This window comes from Ischnura elegans, chromosome 1 (genome assembly GCF_921293095.1).
Source record: "Ischnura elegans chromosome 1, ioIscEleg1.1, whole genome shotgun sequence".
In the NCBI taxonomy this organism is placed as follows: Eukaryota; Metazoa; Arthropoda; class Insecta; order Odonata; family Coenagrionidae; genus Ischnura; species Ischnura elegans.
The window spans coordinates 53,423,306-53,440,079 of NC_060246.1; the positions used below are offsets into that span (position 1 = coordinate 53,423,306).

Here is a 16,774-nt window from a genome sequence, read left to right on the forward strand (position 1 = left end):
TGTTCATAACGAGAAGTTGAATTCCCAAAATAAGCGAGAAAGATTGTGACTACCATCTTCTGGGAAAAAAATGTATCCTCCTGGTCGATTTCATGCCTGAGGATACAAAAATTAACAGAGAGGCACTATGAGACCCTTACGCCCGTAAGACACTTTATAATTTATTGGCCAACAAATCGGCGCGCAATATTGCTCAAAATATTGGGCGTTACGTACCGTACGACACGCATCATTATTTGCACCAATATTGGCCGAAATAGTGTTCTAATGTCCCGCTAGAGGACGCCACTGTATTTCGATGTTTTTACGCAGCATAAGCATCCGTGTGATTTGTACGCTTTATTTAATTGTGAAACAACTTCTTTCGTCCACATTTTAGAAACTTCAAGCGCATTTTCTGGAATAAACAATGTTTTACCGCCAAACCGAATGTTTTTCAAAGAGCTTCTAGTTTTGGCCACTAGGAGTCAACAACATTGACTTCTGATTGGAGATTGGATGCGAGAAAATAGAACCTGTTATAAATTCCAAATTGGGAAAGAAATTGTGCCCAATATTGTGAAAGGATATTGGACTAGAAATTGATTTGTGTCGGTTGGACCACAATCCAATATCCAATGGATTGGCCAATAAATTGGGAAGTGCCATACGGGCTTTAGCAAACTTCAAAGAGCTGAGAACAATAGGCGCGGCAGGTTGACGAAAGGCGTTCGATTACACAAGGACAAGGTGTGATGCCCACAAGGGACAAAGATGTGGCCCACAAAACAACGTCACTCATGGATAGAAGTTAATTGATCACCCACCTTACAGTCCAGATAGATCCCTGTGAATATCATCTCTTTCCGGCCCTAAAAAATATTTGGGAGGGCGAAAATTCGCTTACGACGACCACGTTCAAGAAGTGGTTCTTACCGGAAGCGGCGTAAACCTGGTTCAAGGAGGGATCACAAGCATTCGTCTCACGGACGCGGAAGGTCATTGAGAGTAATGGCGACTACATCGAAGAATAGCTGAATGTTCAAGGTTTCTAACCATGTAAAATGCATTAGCAAAAAATCTCAATGGCTATGAGAAAAAAAATTGGAGACCATACTTTTCTCATGCCCCTCGTACATATGCTACCGATTGTTAACAAATATGCGTTGATTTTGATATGATGTCTTAGCAACTCGTGACAAGGAAAATTCAAACTCTTACTCATTGTCAGCACCGAGGGGAAGGCAGGGCGTGGCAAAGACTATCGTTACCGGTTGCTTTCACCGATTGGCGCCTATCACCGCGCGTAAAAAATGACAATTGTGCAAAAATACAACTATGTAATATAAGTGATGAACGAAATGTGTTTTAGTCTTGACAACATCATTTAATTAATTGTGCGTGGCCGAAAAATAATCATAAACCAAGTTACACAACTGCCCTAATCGCTTTTTCTTTAAAGTAAAAACATAATTGCACTTTTTAGGCTAAAATCGCTGCTTGCATTGCTCTTATCTCGGCCTTGGATAATGACAAGGTTAGTATTATGGATAAAGGATTGAGGTCGTAACTCTGATCACAACAGAGGTCATTGGAAAACAAGTTAAACGTATGAATCAGTGATTTTGTCGTTAAGATAAAGGGATGGGTGACTCTTTCCTCGTGGCCTCTTTTGCTAATTTTGTCATTCAATCAATGTTAAATCAATCAATGTTTAATGTTCAATCAATCTTTTCTTGCATAGGATATAAGCCAAAGATATTTTGAAATTAAGCTGATAATTTTGAGGTTACCACGGGAAAACATAACACACAGGCCCGGAGCTCAGGTCGGGGCAGAGGGGGCAGACATGAGGGGGCGGCAAAATTTGAAAAGTTTATAGTTAAAAGTTATTTTATTTTTTAATTACATTATTCAACAATAATTATTAATTTACAAATTAATTTAAAATAATATTAGTAAAATTTCTGTCTTACAGTAAATTTACGGTGCGTAATTTCAACTACCGCATCTCAAAAAATAGCATACGGATGAGTTATATTTTAGTGGTGGTGGTAGAGGGGGAGGGAGAAAGCGAGGGGGAATCGGCAAAATGATCTTTGCCTCCCTCCCCCCCCCCCCCCCCGATAAAACTCCTATTGCCGACCCTGATAACAACGTTATGATGCATTGAACTTTTTTTTTTATTCAACATGAGACCATATCTTTCGAATGCTTTAATATGTGCGCTCACAGTGGCCAACTTCAAAAACCCATTTCATAATCGTATTTCAAAAACTCCAAGCCCAACAGTGAATAATGCCCTCCTTCATTCATTTAGTCTGGGCATTCTACTGCTGCGCAAATCTCCAATTTCTAGGAAAAGAGCCTGCTGTAAATTTGAGGCATAATTAGCGTCGGATGAACATACATTTAATAGCAATATTATTTTATTTTACTGATCAGTTTATTTTCAAACCAATGATACATTAAGTGTATTCCAATAAATGTCTTGGTGCGTTATAAACAGCAAAGCCTTCAGGGCCTAGATGTGGTTTTTAATCCAACTTTGCTTTGGACTGACTCGTAGGAAAATAATAATGCCCATGATTATGCTACTGCTCATATAGAGCTAGAAAAACTTTTCCCAGACTTTGAAAGTCCGTCTTTGCTCTAATTTCACCGCAACATACACCGAGCACGTAAACTCTTGCACACCTATTGAATTCCGCACACACCGCAAGCTAGTGCCCTGATTCAACAAATATAGAAACGTTGCGGGTAAATATATATTCTTGCAACTTCTTTCCAGCTAGCGTGTTGGAAACCGAGCCAAAGCCATCATTGTTGCCACGCTATGAGCCGAACATATTTGTACACCTGCGCACACGACTGATAATGTCTTACTTCGACGCTCTCGTTCGCCTGCTCGATCTTCCTGCCTGATCTTCTGAATACGAGTCAGGAATGGAGTATCACCAAAAATATAATACCCGAAAGGGTGTTGAAACGATTAACAATAGTAGCCAGTCAACAGGCCGCGCTTGTTGAACGAAAAGCCGAGCTCGTTTATGCAACGAGTAAACAAAACAGAAAATTCGAAATTCAAAACTATGGACGCAATCCCCGAATGAAATTCCCTGTGACCTAATAACAGTTTCGTGTTTCCTACCTTGATCAGTTGAGCAAAATGAAGCTTACGAATGAGTTGTGTCTTGTGCTCTTGTCAGCCTTCCTTGCTCCGCTCTTTTGGGGCAAAGTGTCAGCCCAATCGGGCACCTACAACTTCGACAGCGCGACGAACGGTGAGTGGTGGAATATGGCTGTCGCTCCCATCCCCATGCTGGATTTCTACGCAGGTATTCAGGATGCAAAAAAGCATTCCCCGTCCGGAAATGAGGTTGGAGATAATTCTAGAGTGAAAAGGTCATGACTCAGACCCGAAACCGTGAGATATTTAATTTATGAATCAGTTATGTGGATGGGAAAGAGAAATTTGGCGATAAAACTCATTCTTCGACCTTTGTGAACGAGAATTCGCGAATGCTGCTGCCCAGTCAAAATTTTCGTGACGTCGTCGCAAGGTCCAAGGAAGAAGAATGCTGAAAAGTGCCCATGGTGGCTGGAAAGGAGCAGCGGGGAATGTCAATAACTTTCCACCTCCATTACCGTGAATCCTTTTTTAATGTTTCGCTATCAATGGCCCGAGAATTAGACGGTAAAATGTAAAAACTAAGGGCAATTTTATTTTCTAAACTTTTCTATGTACCTGTTTAAATTAAAACAAATTCGGTAGAGTGAGCGAGGCGGGAGTCAAAGGTATAATATTTTGCGTAAAATGTCAAAACGTTCTTCATATTTTTGTGAAACACCACAGCACATTTTATAGTTGCTCCAATTTAAACTAACGAAAATTGTGTACACCACTACGCACGAAAAATCCCTCAATAATTGACGTTAAGCTTCAGCCAAAACACAAAGAGCGTGTTTGGCAATCTGGCAGCGCAGTGGCACGGTGAATCCATACAGAGCGCCAAGCTAAGTTGGATATTATATCCATTTTTCCAATACTCTTGGCTACTTTTTACGTTACGAGTAATATCTCGATCAACTTCTTCTTGCTCCACCCAAGTTAGATGCCTCACCCAAATCCTGTCTTCTAAGCTTAGGAAACAAATCCATGGCGATGTTACGAACTTTAAGCTTGTGCAGCAATTTTTCTCTAATTTTTATGATACTCGGGTGAGTGAAAAAAACTGAAGAATGAGCACGCGCCAAAATTCCCGTCTCATCCAGCTATCCTTGGAGTAAATTGCCAATTCGGGTCAGAGTGAAGGTCCCAAACCAATTGATTTCTGCATTTTCTCGAGTCCTCGCAAAGTCCGTCGGCTTTTGTTGACAACAGTTTCGCTGATATTGCAGTCAGCGTCTTCAGGTAGGAGGTGACGAAACTGTAGTCAACAAAAGCCAACGGTCACGGTGAGAACCCGAAGAAAATGCTCAAATCATTTGATCAACGCCGCGAAAACCTTCGAACCTATATCCTAAGCCCTGACCGTCTCAAAAACTCGACCGCGAGAATTGACCCAGCTTTTAATTGAAGAAGAGAACCATTAATTCCCAAAGTTCAATTAAAATTAGCTGAAGAGAGAGTAAAATAAATTGTGAAGAAACAAAAACAACATTGAATTTTCTATCAAAATTTCACAGTTTTAGTCACCAATTTTATAACGACCAACCTGCACATAAAATTAAATGCGTGACAAGAATTCCAGTTAGTTCCTAGGTTTCCATTACTGATCATTTTGAAAGTAATTTATGCCAAACCATGACTAAAGATCGTAATGATTACCTTTAAGTACCACTTCGAGATGAAAAATAATTTATGAATAAGATTTTTAGCGTAAAATTACTCTGATTTTTTTCCCAGGAACTGCGCAATGCACAAGGCTCATCGAAGCTGCATTTTTAGGAATACTGAATGTGCCCACGCTGCGCATCCTTCCGGATGAGCCAATGTTTGCTTTGTACACAAGAAAAAACACAAACCGAGAGGTAAGCTAAGATGTAGTTCATAACTACAGTAAAGGGGCGAAGAGATTTAATGTAACCAATTGCCAAACGCACGGCCGAGCGAGAAAGAAATAATGAAGCCATAGCTTCCTTTGAGTGTATGTAGTACATTATGGATAAATTTAAATGTTTATCGTTGCATCTTTATAGGCTTTGGCAGTAACGGCTGATGGAAAGGTCAAGTCAAAATTCTACGACTCCCAAAAGGAAACAAAATTCATCATTCACGGCTTCTTAGGATGTGGAACCAACCAGTGGGTTCTGGTAAGAACAATTTTTCCTCCAAGAGGAGAAAATGCGGCGCAAAACCTAATGATAATTCAAATTATGCTCTCCAATTCCTTCAAATAAATTTCAGAGGGATAAAGACCAATGTTCATGATATGTATACTATCAAGAGTTTATTTAGTTACTTAGCATTGAAAATCAAAAACATATTTTTAGAACGCCTCGCTGGTTGATTCCTTCTTTGTAAATATTTGCTAATTTAAGACGGAATTTTCGCCAGAGAATTTTATCAAATTCCTGGGTTTCTCAACGATGAAACCCAAAATCAATTGAGGCATCTATAATCAAGTCCCACTACTTAAAATCATTGTTCAAGATGAAGAGAGACCAGATGTATTTTGTGACTGCAGCATCTATAAGTTGTTCATCTTTAAGTGAATCGGGCATCTCGTTACATTAACTCATACAGAAGGTACATTTTGGACTTCCTGCCGCAATAATTATCAATTAGATATGTTTTTTTATGTTTTCACAGGACCTTAAGGATGCTCTTCTCAACTGGGGTGATGTCAACGTGATCGTCGTCGATTGGCAAGTAATGGCCACGGTTCGCTACCCACTAGCGGCATCAAACACTGCAAAGATTGCAGAAATATTAAAACGTTTTATAAACGCCCTGATTGTAAGTCCAGTGAATTTGCAAGGTATTGTAACGATGTCTTTTGAAAATGGTTTTCGGGTAGGCCCAACCATCGGAGTAAGCATGGATGGTGAAGAGAGGCTCATGATGCCATTGCATATCATAGACGAGATTAAAGAAACGTTCATTGACACGATCTGCTCTCATCTGCTCTATGACTTTAGCGTGATACGGAAGCCCCTGATTCTCTGGTTCCATCGAAATAATTACGTGACTATTGGTGGCAACGGAAATGTAAATTTATATTTCGACAAATTTCGGATTAAATTTATCGATGAGGCATGACGCTGTGGATTGAAATGAAGAAAGGAGTCCTCACGGAGCCTCTGTGCTGGTGCCATACGAGGATTTGATGGCCACTTTGAAAAACATAGCCTTAGAAAAGTGTAAAGAGACCTGCGTGACCGGGAATACACTACGCGCAATAGGGTGGTTTCCTTCATCAAAAAAAAACGAAAGGTCTTGTATGATGTTAGGCACGATGTGGTGGAAGTTCGTAATATTGTTGAAATGACACATTGCAATATTTCCACTTATAGATTTATTTTACACTACGCGTTTCGTCGTTACAGCGACATTTTCAAGTGTGAAAAAAGTCTTAAAGATTTTCCTTATATATCATGGTGCTTGAAGGGATGGGGGAGTAAGATGGAGAATGGGGTTTGGGTGACGAGAAGTGAGCATATTGAAGGCTGTGGGGGGGGGTTAAAGGGTCGTGTTTAGGGTCTCGAACTGAAGCAGGGTGAGGGGGAAGGAAAGAAAGGTTCTAGGATGGGTGAGGGTACCCCGCACTAATTCACTGTCTTCTTTCGGGTTGTGGTTGTCCGGATAGCGTCCTCGCCCAGATGATCTTCTCCTCCTGGGTAGTTGACCTCATGTCCTTCTTCTACTGTTCTTCTGCGGTGTGAAAGTGGGGGTGTAGTGTGGAAAGGTTTGTACAAAAATTTTTTTTTTTAAAACCTTTGGATATAGTAACGTATTTTTTCGGGGTCAACTGTGACGGTTGGGAATCTAGGGTCCAAACATGTATCAAGAAAAAAGGGGGGGGGGCGGCTGGGAATGACTTTTGGCATTTCATGGGAGATCTGTATTTTGTATGTGTCTGCGTTTTTGATATTGTATCGCCAGTAACGGCGAGGGGTAATGAAAAAAGATTTTCGCGTCGCGTTTTCGCGCGCTTGAAAATTTTCACTTTTCATTTAATCGCGAAAAATAGATATCGTCATTTAAAAATCTAAAAGCGTGAAATACGTACTCCAGGAGTAATAATCTTTCGATTTAGGCAATAAAAAAATAATAGGAAACCACCCTATTCCACCCCTATGTGATGATTGCGACTCTCCCATTACTGTGAGATTTCTCCTGACGGAGTGTGAGAAATACCGTTCTGTGCGCCATCGGCTGAACATCGGAGGAGACCTAGGGCACACCCTGATAGTGTCAGCCGAGTCATAAAGTTTTTAATAGAGACCGGGCTAATTAACAGCGTTTAAATTCCAACCGTTTTAGTATCTGATGACCCCTTTTAGTTCAACTTTTTAATGCATGTTTAATTTTTTATAGACCTTTTTAAATTTTGATTTTATAGATTGTCAGTGGTGCAAACGACCTTAGTTGTCGAGGCACCCTAAAAACAAAATACTACTTGAAATGAAAATATCACAGGGGGAGTGTCACGAAATTGGGTCTTAGATTTCAATCAAAATTTGTAGTGCTGTAGTCCATCGGGAACTGTCCACGAATCACCCCCCATATGGGGTTATATAACCAATAGTTATGAAACAGATCCCTAGTCGTGCAAAGGCGTTATGGCTGTCATTAGCGAGGGACGGAATGCAAACTGCACTTTAATTATGTTGAAAAAGTATATATATTGTGAATGATTTTACACATTTATTGGCAAAAAAGAAAATAAAATGAACATAAGCAACTTCCTTCTTAAATCTAATGAGGGAGGAAATGATTATCTGTTTGGATGACACACCGATGGGAAGAGAAGAAAAAATGCAATACCCCACAAAAACAAAAAAAAACTAATACTAATGCATAACAAAATTCATAATGGCCTCTTTCGGTATCTCTACCACAATTATGAATGTCGGTTTGATTGTCCACCTCTAATTTTACATGCTCCACGTCCGCTCGTACTTAAGTGTCCAGCACTATTGGAATTTCAAGCACAAACTGCAAGGACGGGAGAATAATTATACAGGTTTTTTGCTTCGTGACAAGCTTTTTTGACGCTTTTAATGCATGTTTAATTTTTTATACACCTTTTTAAATTTTGATTTTATAGATTGTCAGTGGTGCAAATGACCTTAGTTGTCGAGGCACCCTAAAAACAAAATTGTATTACAGCACCATTGGAATTAGGACACCTTAACTACTTATAAAGTGAAATTGTTCCTGAGTCACTATTACAAGTGATCACCTCCACACGAGGTGTCTTCTTAGCGGAAGAAATGCTGGTTGAAGTAGGGAGAGTGGATATTTCACTATCCAGGGAGAAGGGTCAGTGGCGCCGACTCCATGGGGCCTGAGGGGGCCCGAGCCCCCTCAAAAATTCGTTATGGGTGTAAAGAAAAAATGTGTCAGGCTTGTCGATTTTCCCCGGAGTGTCCAGATATCGAGATTCGAGTTATCAATGTTGATCATATGACTTCCTAAATGCTTAAAAAACTTAAAACTCACTACTTATAAAAATTTCCCGGGGATGATCGGCGTATTGGCGTTACTCGACTTGACGAAATCTAGACACAGCTCCTCGACCCTTTTTTCTCCCTCTCTCGCACCCCGGTGCGCCGCTGACCTCTTGTTGCCAGGCTTACGGAGTATATGAGACTGCCTCCTTGCACCTTCCACCAATACACCACCTCGACGCCTTGCGCCGGGCCCGATTTATGCCGTCGTTCACGTGACACAATACACTAATGACATGCGAAACCCATTTATATACTTTCGTTTACCTATCTATATACTACATATAATACAGACACAGAAAGCGTGATGCATACTACTTGTTAAATAATCTATGCCCCAACATCTTATATGAACTACATGTATCTTAAAACTAGCGACTTTCAGGAAAAATCTCCAGCCTTAAAGGGTTTTCAAAACAATTCATTGATAGCAAAATGTAATTACATCCTCCAGAGTGGGAAGTGATTCATATATGCAAAGATTGCCACATAAAACATACATAAACCAAATAATGGAAATTAACACATAAAGATTTAAGAAAAATCGCCGACATCATAGCCCCTTGAACCATCTCTTTCACTCCACTAGTCTTTTTTCGTGACTCGTTTAAAGGTAATTCTACCACGTTAAATTTTCGGGGTGTATTAATTGGATCATTGTTAAAATTTGTGTACCTCATAAATTGCCTCCTTAATTCACTCAGAAGTAAATTATTTTTTCTTTGGGTACAAGAAAATCACGGAAACCACATAAACCGTATATATTTTAGGATGATAACTTAACTGTTAAACAAGCGGACAAATAAATAATAAAACCGGTAGAGAGAAAGTAACGAGTTTTCCTACGTCAATGTCGTAGAGTAGAAAGCGAAGGAAGATAAAAAATGCGGAATAAAAATGAGCATTCAAAAGTTTGCCCAAAGCATCAGCTGATTCCAATTGGGTAAGAACAATAGCCATTTTGAGCTGAAGAAGATAACTTACATTAGTCGATCATTCTGAGGCAGATTTATCTTTTAAACACTATAGATCATGAGCTCAAGTGACCGGTTACGATTGAGTCTTTTCAAATTGCCACTAAATTAGTTGAAAAAAATCGAATATCAGCTCACTGAAATTAAAAAAAAATTATCTTTCCCAGGCTCAATTCGGAGGAGATTTGGATCGTTTCCATTTGATTGGTCACAGCCTTGGATCACACGTGGCCGGGTATGCTGGTGCAGGATTGGGGAAGAAAATCGGAAGAATATCCGGTCAGTGATAATGTTTCCTTTGCAAAATAATTTTTTAGTCATCTGCGGTATTCCCTGCCAAAGGTGGAAGCACATAATCTCGCTGCATGAATAATGCGTCCTTGGAAAAAAATTTGACATGACATTGCAACATCCATTGGGAAAAAATTGTTATTAAATGAGACACGACAAACGTGCAGCGTAATAACATTCATAATATTAAATTTATGGTTATTTTTGCTAAAAGTCACGACGATACGAAGTATAATAACTGTAATATACTATCATTTCTAAAAAAAGTGGAGAATGATTGTTATCCGATTCAAACAATAAAGTGAAGAGAAAATTATTTAAGAAAGTATAATCGTAAAACGTTAAATACTTAATTCACTGTGATGCAAAAAATGTATCCAATGAAATATGAGGTCATCCAGTTTCTTGAAAGCAATGTATTTCCCCATCCTGTAGAGTTGATACATAAAATTGAAACACTTAGACAGGAACGTTAATTATACATTGTTTCCAATTCCAGCATAGCTGCGACAAATTAATTCGAGACCTACATAAATCCAAGACTTCTTTCGGATATTCTTTGATGTTTTCTTTTATTTATCCCTTATTTGACGTACGTGTTCGACTAATAGCTATAATTTCTGCAATTCTAGGACTTGATCCGGCAGGACCCTTGTTCTCTGAAGCTCCAAATGATAAACGATTGGATGCCAGTGATGCAAAATTCGTCGACGTGATTCACACGGACAAGGAATGCCTAGGTAAGAAGATTCTTAATATTTTCAACTAACTTTTCAAATCAAATAGTCAAAAGTCCACTCAGGGAACTATTTTAAAGTTTTTTTTTCATTTATCATACGCCATTGTAGCCTCAATTTTTTACACTTTCACCAATGAAATTTTGATAAATATTTGGCTTACGTTTTGGAAAAGGCCAGGTTTTGTTGTGGTATTAAGAAAAGAACGTGTTTTACAGAATTGATCTTTCGACTATATAACATGCATCCAACCTCAAATTTAAATTCTGCCTCATGACATTTCAATGTTCCGAAATTCAAGTTAAAAAAGATTAATCTATCGGGAGTTTTCTTGACATTATGCCCGGTAGAAGTCCAAATTCTTTTTAATCGCAGGTGATTGCGATTGCTTCATCAAATAAATGCCACACTTAAGTATGCAAAAAGCCAATCCATTTCAAGTAAATTCCAAAACAACCGAATTTTTCATAGCGATGCGTCTGACAGGAAGATTTACGCCGAAAAAAGTGTGTGGTAGACTCTATATTGACTAATGTGGGAAGTTAGTCGCCGTGATCCATTAATGGAGTGATGTTTTGCAAGGGGAAAGAGATTTTAGGCTTGAGAAGGGAAAAAGATAATGGGATGAGTGTTTAAGGATGCAGTGGCGGTAGATCATAGGATCTTTTCCCGTCTGCCATTTTCTCAAACATAATTGTAACAAGGTGGAGGTAGAATACCCAGCACCCTGATTATGTAACTGTGAGAAAGGTGAGAGCGATGTCGTAGCCAGGGGCAACGCGATTCCCACGACGGAAGGTGATAGCAGCGATTATGAAACCGTGATCGCACTCTTTATCACGCTGCGAGCGTCATCGGCCTATCACGTTCGAAACCGATGGTGACAAGCATATGTTGACATAAAAACGAGCACTAAATGCAAATATTAGCAAAAAGTATTGTTTGTTTAACTTAAAAATGCCCTACAATCGAGTAAAAACCAATAAAATTCTTAATTATTTCTAATGGAGTGCTCTCTTGACACTATTAGTTGTCCACGTTGTTCAATTTTTATATGCGCATGGTAGTGAATTCGATTGAGCAACTTTACTTTCACACAGCAAATTGGAAAGTACTGCTAATTGAAGTACATCCGTGATTTAAACGTCCATTACTTTATATCGAAGTTTAATTATCAACATTTTCCAAGTATGTTCTCCAGTATATCAGCATCGCTAAACTCCTTTTCGATTCTTTAATCATCACAAATCAACTAATAACTACTTACATTCAAATCGCTACCGCGATTACACTTCCATCATCATTTCAACATTAATTAGTTTCAATCCAAGGTCACGACTTCTCGACCTTTCTCTACGATAGAGCAAATATAATGACTGCAGCATCTCCCGGCGAGCATTAGCATAATAGATTACGTTATCACACACCGAAAAGTAATACTACACTTTCCCCATAACTTTAACATAATACGATTACTTTATCATAATATTACCTATTGGCGAAGTGAAGTACTTAGCCTTGACTTGTCTCCATTTTATGTTTTCGTTGTTTGTTATTGTTATTTCAAAGACCCTGCAGACGACGCATTCTCGGACAGAGATGTGTCAAAGGATTTCATTGGCACCTCAGATTTCTCAATGATACCAACCTCGCGCGCTCGTACCTATATGATAAGCGCGATGACGGAGGCTTACATGATCGCATGATACAGCTGAACGTGATGGTCCTCTATCGCCGTCGTCGCTGTCAAATTTACATAATCGAGGTGCAGGAGGCAGGTGTACCTAATTGGTCACTTTGGAGGGGAGGATGAAGAGAAGATGGGAAAGTAGAAGAATTATTTGGCCAGCTTCTTATCTGTCGCCAAGGAAATCTCTTCTGTAAGCAAAGCATACATTACGCGTAATCATTATCAGAATTTTTTTGGAAATGAATAGGGTGGTTTCCTATTATTTTTATTGCCTAAATCGAAATATTATTACTCCTGGAGTATGTATTTCATGCTTTTAGATTTTTAAATGACGATATCTATTTTTCGCGATTAAATGAAAAGTGAAAATTTTCAAGCGCGCGAAAACGCGACGGGTAAGTATGAATGCTGGGAAAAGCCCGTGTGACGTTGTTCTGGTTCCCGCTGCCGCAAGTTAGGTGACCTTGGGGCGAGGCTTTGAGCGCTGATACGACGCAGGATGCTAGCAGGTAGCCGAGTACCCTGCTAGCTGGTAGCGCTTGGCTTAAATAAGGATTATTAATACCTTATCAAACGAAGAAAACTTTCCGACCTTAGCCAGTTTTAATAGGTGATTATTAAGACACGTTTCCCTGAGCTCTGTGCCTCATGCATGCATTGGTAATCTCAGACGATGTAAAACTGCTATCTACTAGTATAGAAACTAGGTCCCTGTGACGCCACGTGGAGGGGCATCCCATGGGCGCCAATCCGGCATTTTTCAATTGAGGTTAAAATTGACCATTTAAACTAGGAATCAAAATAGACGTCTAAACTGGGAATTATAAAACCAAATAATTTGTATATTATGAATACACTAATGGTGGGTAACGAATCGCAATCCATGCATTTCGTTTTCTTTGATGAAGGAAACTACCCTATCCTAAGGAAAATATAGCAATGAATGGATTCGTAGCACTCTGAGACCACGGTGTACTGCTGCCCGCTATCATCCCTCGACTGGAGAGGTATTCGTTCTAATCTTCAGCACCAAGTAAATTTATCTTCACCAAATGTCTTATTTTCCTTCGACAGGTACTCGGAATCCTCGGGGACTCGTTGCCTTCTACCCCAACGGTGGCTCACAGCAGCCTGGTTGCGGACTAGCATCGCTGGCATTGGGCAAGGAGAATAAATTTGACGGGACGCTGGCAAATCTCGACTCATCCTTCTGCAGTCACTTCCGCGCCTGTAAATACTACACTGAATCCATACGGGCATCGACACCCTTGGACCAAAGAGGAAATGGAAACGTGACCAACACAAAATGCCAATTCAAGGGAAGACTATGTGATTCCTACGAAAGCTATCTCAAGGTGAGTGATCTCAATAAGTGTTTCAATGATCAGGAATTTGCGACTTTTTTTGATAGAGAATGATTTTTCACTAACATGCAGCATGCAATATACTACATGTGCTGTGCATTGTGCACTTCCTAGTCATCGTAACAAAAAAACATAGCAGTTTATGTGTTTATGCAGGCAGGTTTGAGCTCAATACAACACAGGGATATAACAAAGGCACGCTTTTATAGAAAGTTAAAATAGTTGAAAGAAAATGATTAAAATAAGTCTATCGATACACTTATTTTAAATATTAAATATTTGGTGATACTACGTGAAGGCGCCTGATGCGGCTGGTCCGAGTAAGTTTCTGGTGAAAAGGCTAAGAGGTTTGGACCAAAATTTGGCCAATGCGTCGCAATACTGCTTACATGATCTAAGGGTCTTACAGTGCATCGTCTAAGGCAAAGTTTTTTATTCTTGAATCTTGATTAAATATTTAGTTTTTCACTACTATTCGGGCTAAAGAAAATTTCATATCGGAATAATACAAGAGATCATGATGAAACACCTCTCAAACGCAAAAGAGAAATGGTATATTCTATAATGCACTTCACGTACAACACTAAAAGAAATACAAAATTGTGTTACTATCAAAAGTATTTGATTGAATACACTTACAGTGATTGATTACAAAGACGATATTATATAGACTCAATTCTGTGCGAAAATAACTGAACCACCTAACTTACAACTTATAGAAAGTCATGGTTTAACTTAATTTGTGCCATCAGAAAAGGAAAAAAGAGCTGCCAAAAAAGAAACAACTTAGACACAAAGGAGTTCAATGAAAAAGAAAATTTAAATATTGATTTCTGTAGGCAACTCCACCACTTTTTAACATGCCCAGAAACCTTGGGGTTGTATAATGTATTCCAGATTGACAATGCTTAAACGGCTAACATTTTTGGAATAGGGACTTGGCCTTATTCGATACCTCCACTGCATAAATGCTGAGCGGATTTGATTCGGTGGGCGATTTTTGAGCGTTTATGCAGTGGAGGTTTCGTATTTTTCACATTTACGTTATTGAGGGGACAGGTATACAATACGATTCTTAGAAAAATCTGATGCATTACTTAACCACTCAGCAAGTGCTTGAAAGAGCATGTGATGTAATTGAAGCCGCCTCACATTTTCACGACTTACAATAATATCCTCGTTCCAATTTTAAAAACAAGCCAGGCTAATCAAGAAACATTCGTTTTCAAATCCAAAGTGGGGTTTATAAGGTGATGTACCCAATTTGCAAGAAATGTAATGAAAAAAATCGGACGTGTTCATTTTATATTATTTTCACTAAATTGTGGCGCTCTCTTTCATTCTAGGGTGAATGTAACGATTCGGTGAATGAGAAGGAATGCTTCATGGGTATCGATGCAGACTTATGTCTTTTGCAATATTCACCAGGCGCAGTCACCAGGAAATATTATTTGCGCACTAATTCATGGTCACCATTCTGCAGTAAGTATATAGCACGTAAAATATCACTAAAATGAGAATTCATAAGGTAAAAAAGTTTTAAAAAATGATTGCACATAACTAGAAGAAAAATTAAGATTATTTCCCAGGATAATGGACGCCATCCATTCTAATTCATTACGCACTATATAAAATTGACATTTAAAAAAGATTAGACTTAATTTCAAGTTTCGTCCGTACTTTCTTCAAATAAACGTTTTTACATGATCACAACTGATAAGTATGCATTTATAATCTATGACATTAATAGTTCTAATTTGAAATGCACAATTCATACCAATATCACGCCAACATCAATTTAAAATGAGGTAATTTAAAATATCAAAAATTAAATGGCATCACAAATCTTGCATTCTACGTAACGTATCAGAAATTTTAGTCATGGTGAAAAAACTAAAATTTTGATAGTGTTGATAACATAGGTAAAATACAATGAAAAGAACATTCATATTTCCACAAACTCCTAAGTGACAAATTTCGTATATGGGAAAAGTCATGTCGTAGTGTGATCAATCTAGTCTCTTCAGGAAAATATTGTTCAATTATTAAAAGGTAAGAGTGATGTAATTCTTACTTAATTCAAAGAAACTAAATGTCCAATCCAGTATCTGTCATACCATATCCATTAAATTGATAATCTCAGAAAAGACTTTCATTAGCAAGGACTACTTATTTAATACTTTAGTTAAATATCACTTGAGTTGATACAACTCTTAAGTGCAAATCATTGCGAATTCTTCCATAAATATAGGTATCTTCCTTGACATTAAATTTAAACCTTTTAAGGGAAAGAAAAAATCTTTTTAATGACAGTGAAAATTATTAACCAAAAAAGAGTTGAATTTTAATGTGGTTTAATAGTACACACCTCTCTTAAAGAGCACTGCAACTGTAAAATAATTATCATAAAATATTTTTTTCAGGAGAAAACTAAATCACCCAACTTTCTCGGTGAATGAAGCTAACCCAATAGCAATGAAAGCAACAATACCTGCCTGGATACAACCTCAAAAATATTACTCAACTACTTAAATTTTTTAACATTTTTTTAAAATATCGGTTTCATAGTATGGGGTTTATTAGTAGATTTAGTTTTGGGAAATAATAACAGTGAATGAAGGGAAATATATTGAAAGTAAATTCACGCCTTCACAAAGTCAGCTGTCATATCCGTTAATTTTACAAGGAAATACCACCAGACGGAGTAATGTCGTTATCTGCATTTTTATATGTATGTCTGTAATTAATGATAAATAAATTTTTTCTATTTCTGTGGAACATTTATATTTTTTTAGCTAGTCATTACTATAGTCATGTGACAGGACACATTCCTTGGGCGCAAGGCCTTAAAAAGATAAAAATCGAAGGGTTAATTCAAAAGGAAAGGAGGGCTCAATTAAAGCGATTGCGCACTTGATGGCCCGGCCAAAATAGACATTGACCCTTGCATAAATTCGCAACAAGCTGAATTCGCATGAACGTTATGGATACCGCTCTAATGAAATTCTGTAAATTCTCCATCGATCCCCTGTGTGCAAAACATCTTATTCAAGGTCAAAT

The 16,774-nt window shown here is 38.3% G+C and overlaps 1 protein-coding gene across 1 annotated transcript in view; it reads left to right on the forward strand.

Annotated features, from left to right (window-relative positions):
- LOC124173950 overlaps window positions 1–16,492 on the forward strand; it is a 33,550-nt gene extending 17,058 nt beyond the window's left edge. Inside the window, exons 13-22 of the mRNA XM_046553144.1 lie at window positions 1,466–1,516; window positions 3,116–3,317; window positions 4,889–5,013; window positions 5,182–5,295; window positions 5,795–5,941; window positions 9,800–9,911; window positions 10,556–10,663; window positions 13,425–13,705; window positions 15,061–15,196; window positions 16,138–16,492. Of these exons, the coding sequence (XP_046409100.1) occupies window positions 1,466–1,516; window positions 3,116–3,317; window positions 4,889–5,013; window positions 5,182–5,295; window positions 5,795–5,941; window positions 9,800–9,911; window positions 10,556–10,663; window positions 13,425–13,705; window positions 15,061–15,196; window positions 16,138–16,148 (1,287 nt within the window). The 3' untranslated portion in view covers window positions 16,149–16,492. The remainder of the gene's footprint in view (window positions 1–1,465; window positions 1,517–3,115; window positions 3,318–4,888; window positions 5,014–5,181; window positions 5,296–5,794; window positions 5,942–9,799; window positions 9,912–10,555; window positions 10,664–13,424; window positions 13,706–15,060; window positions 15,197–16,137) is intronic.
- Window positions 16,493–16,774: the final 282 nt, after the last annotated feature.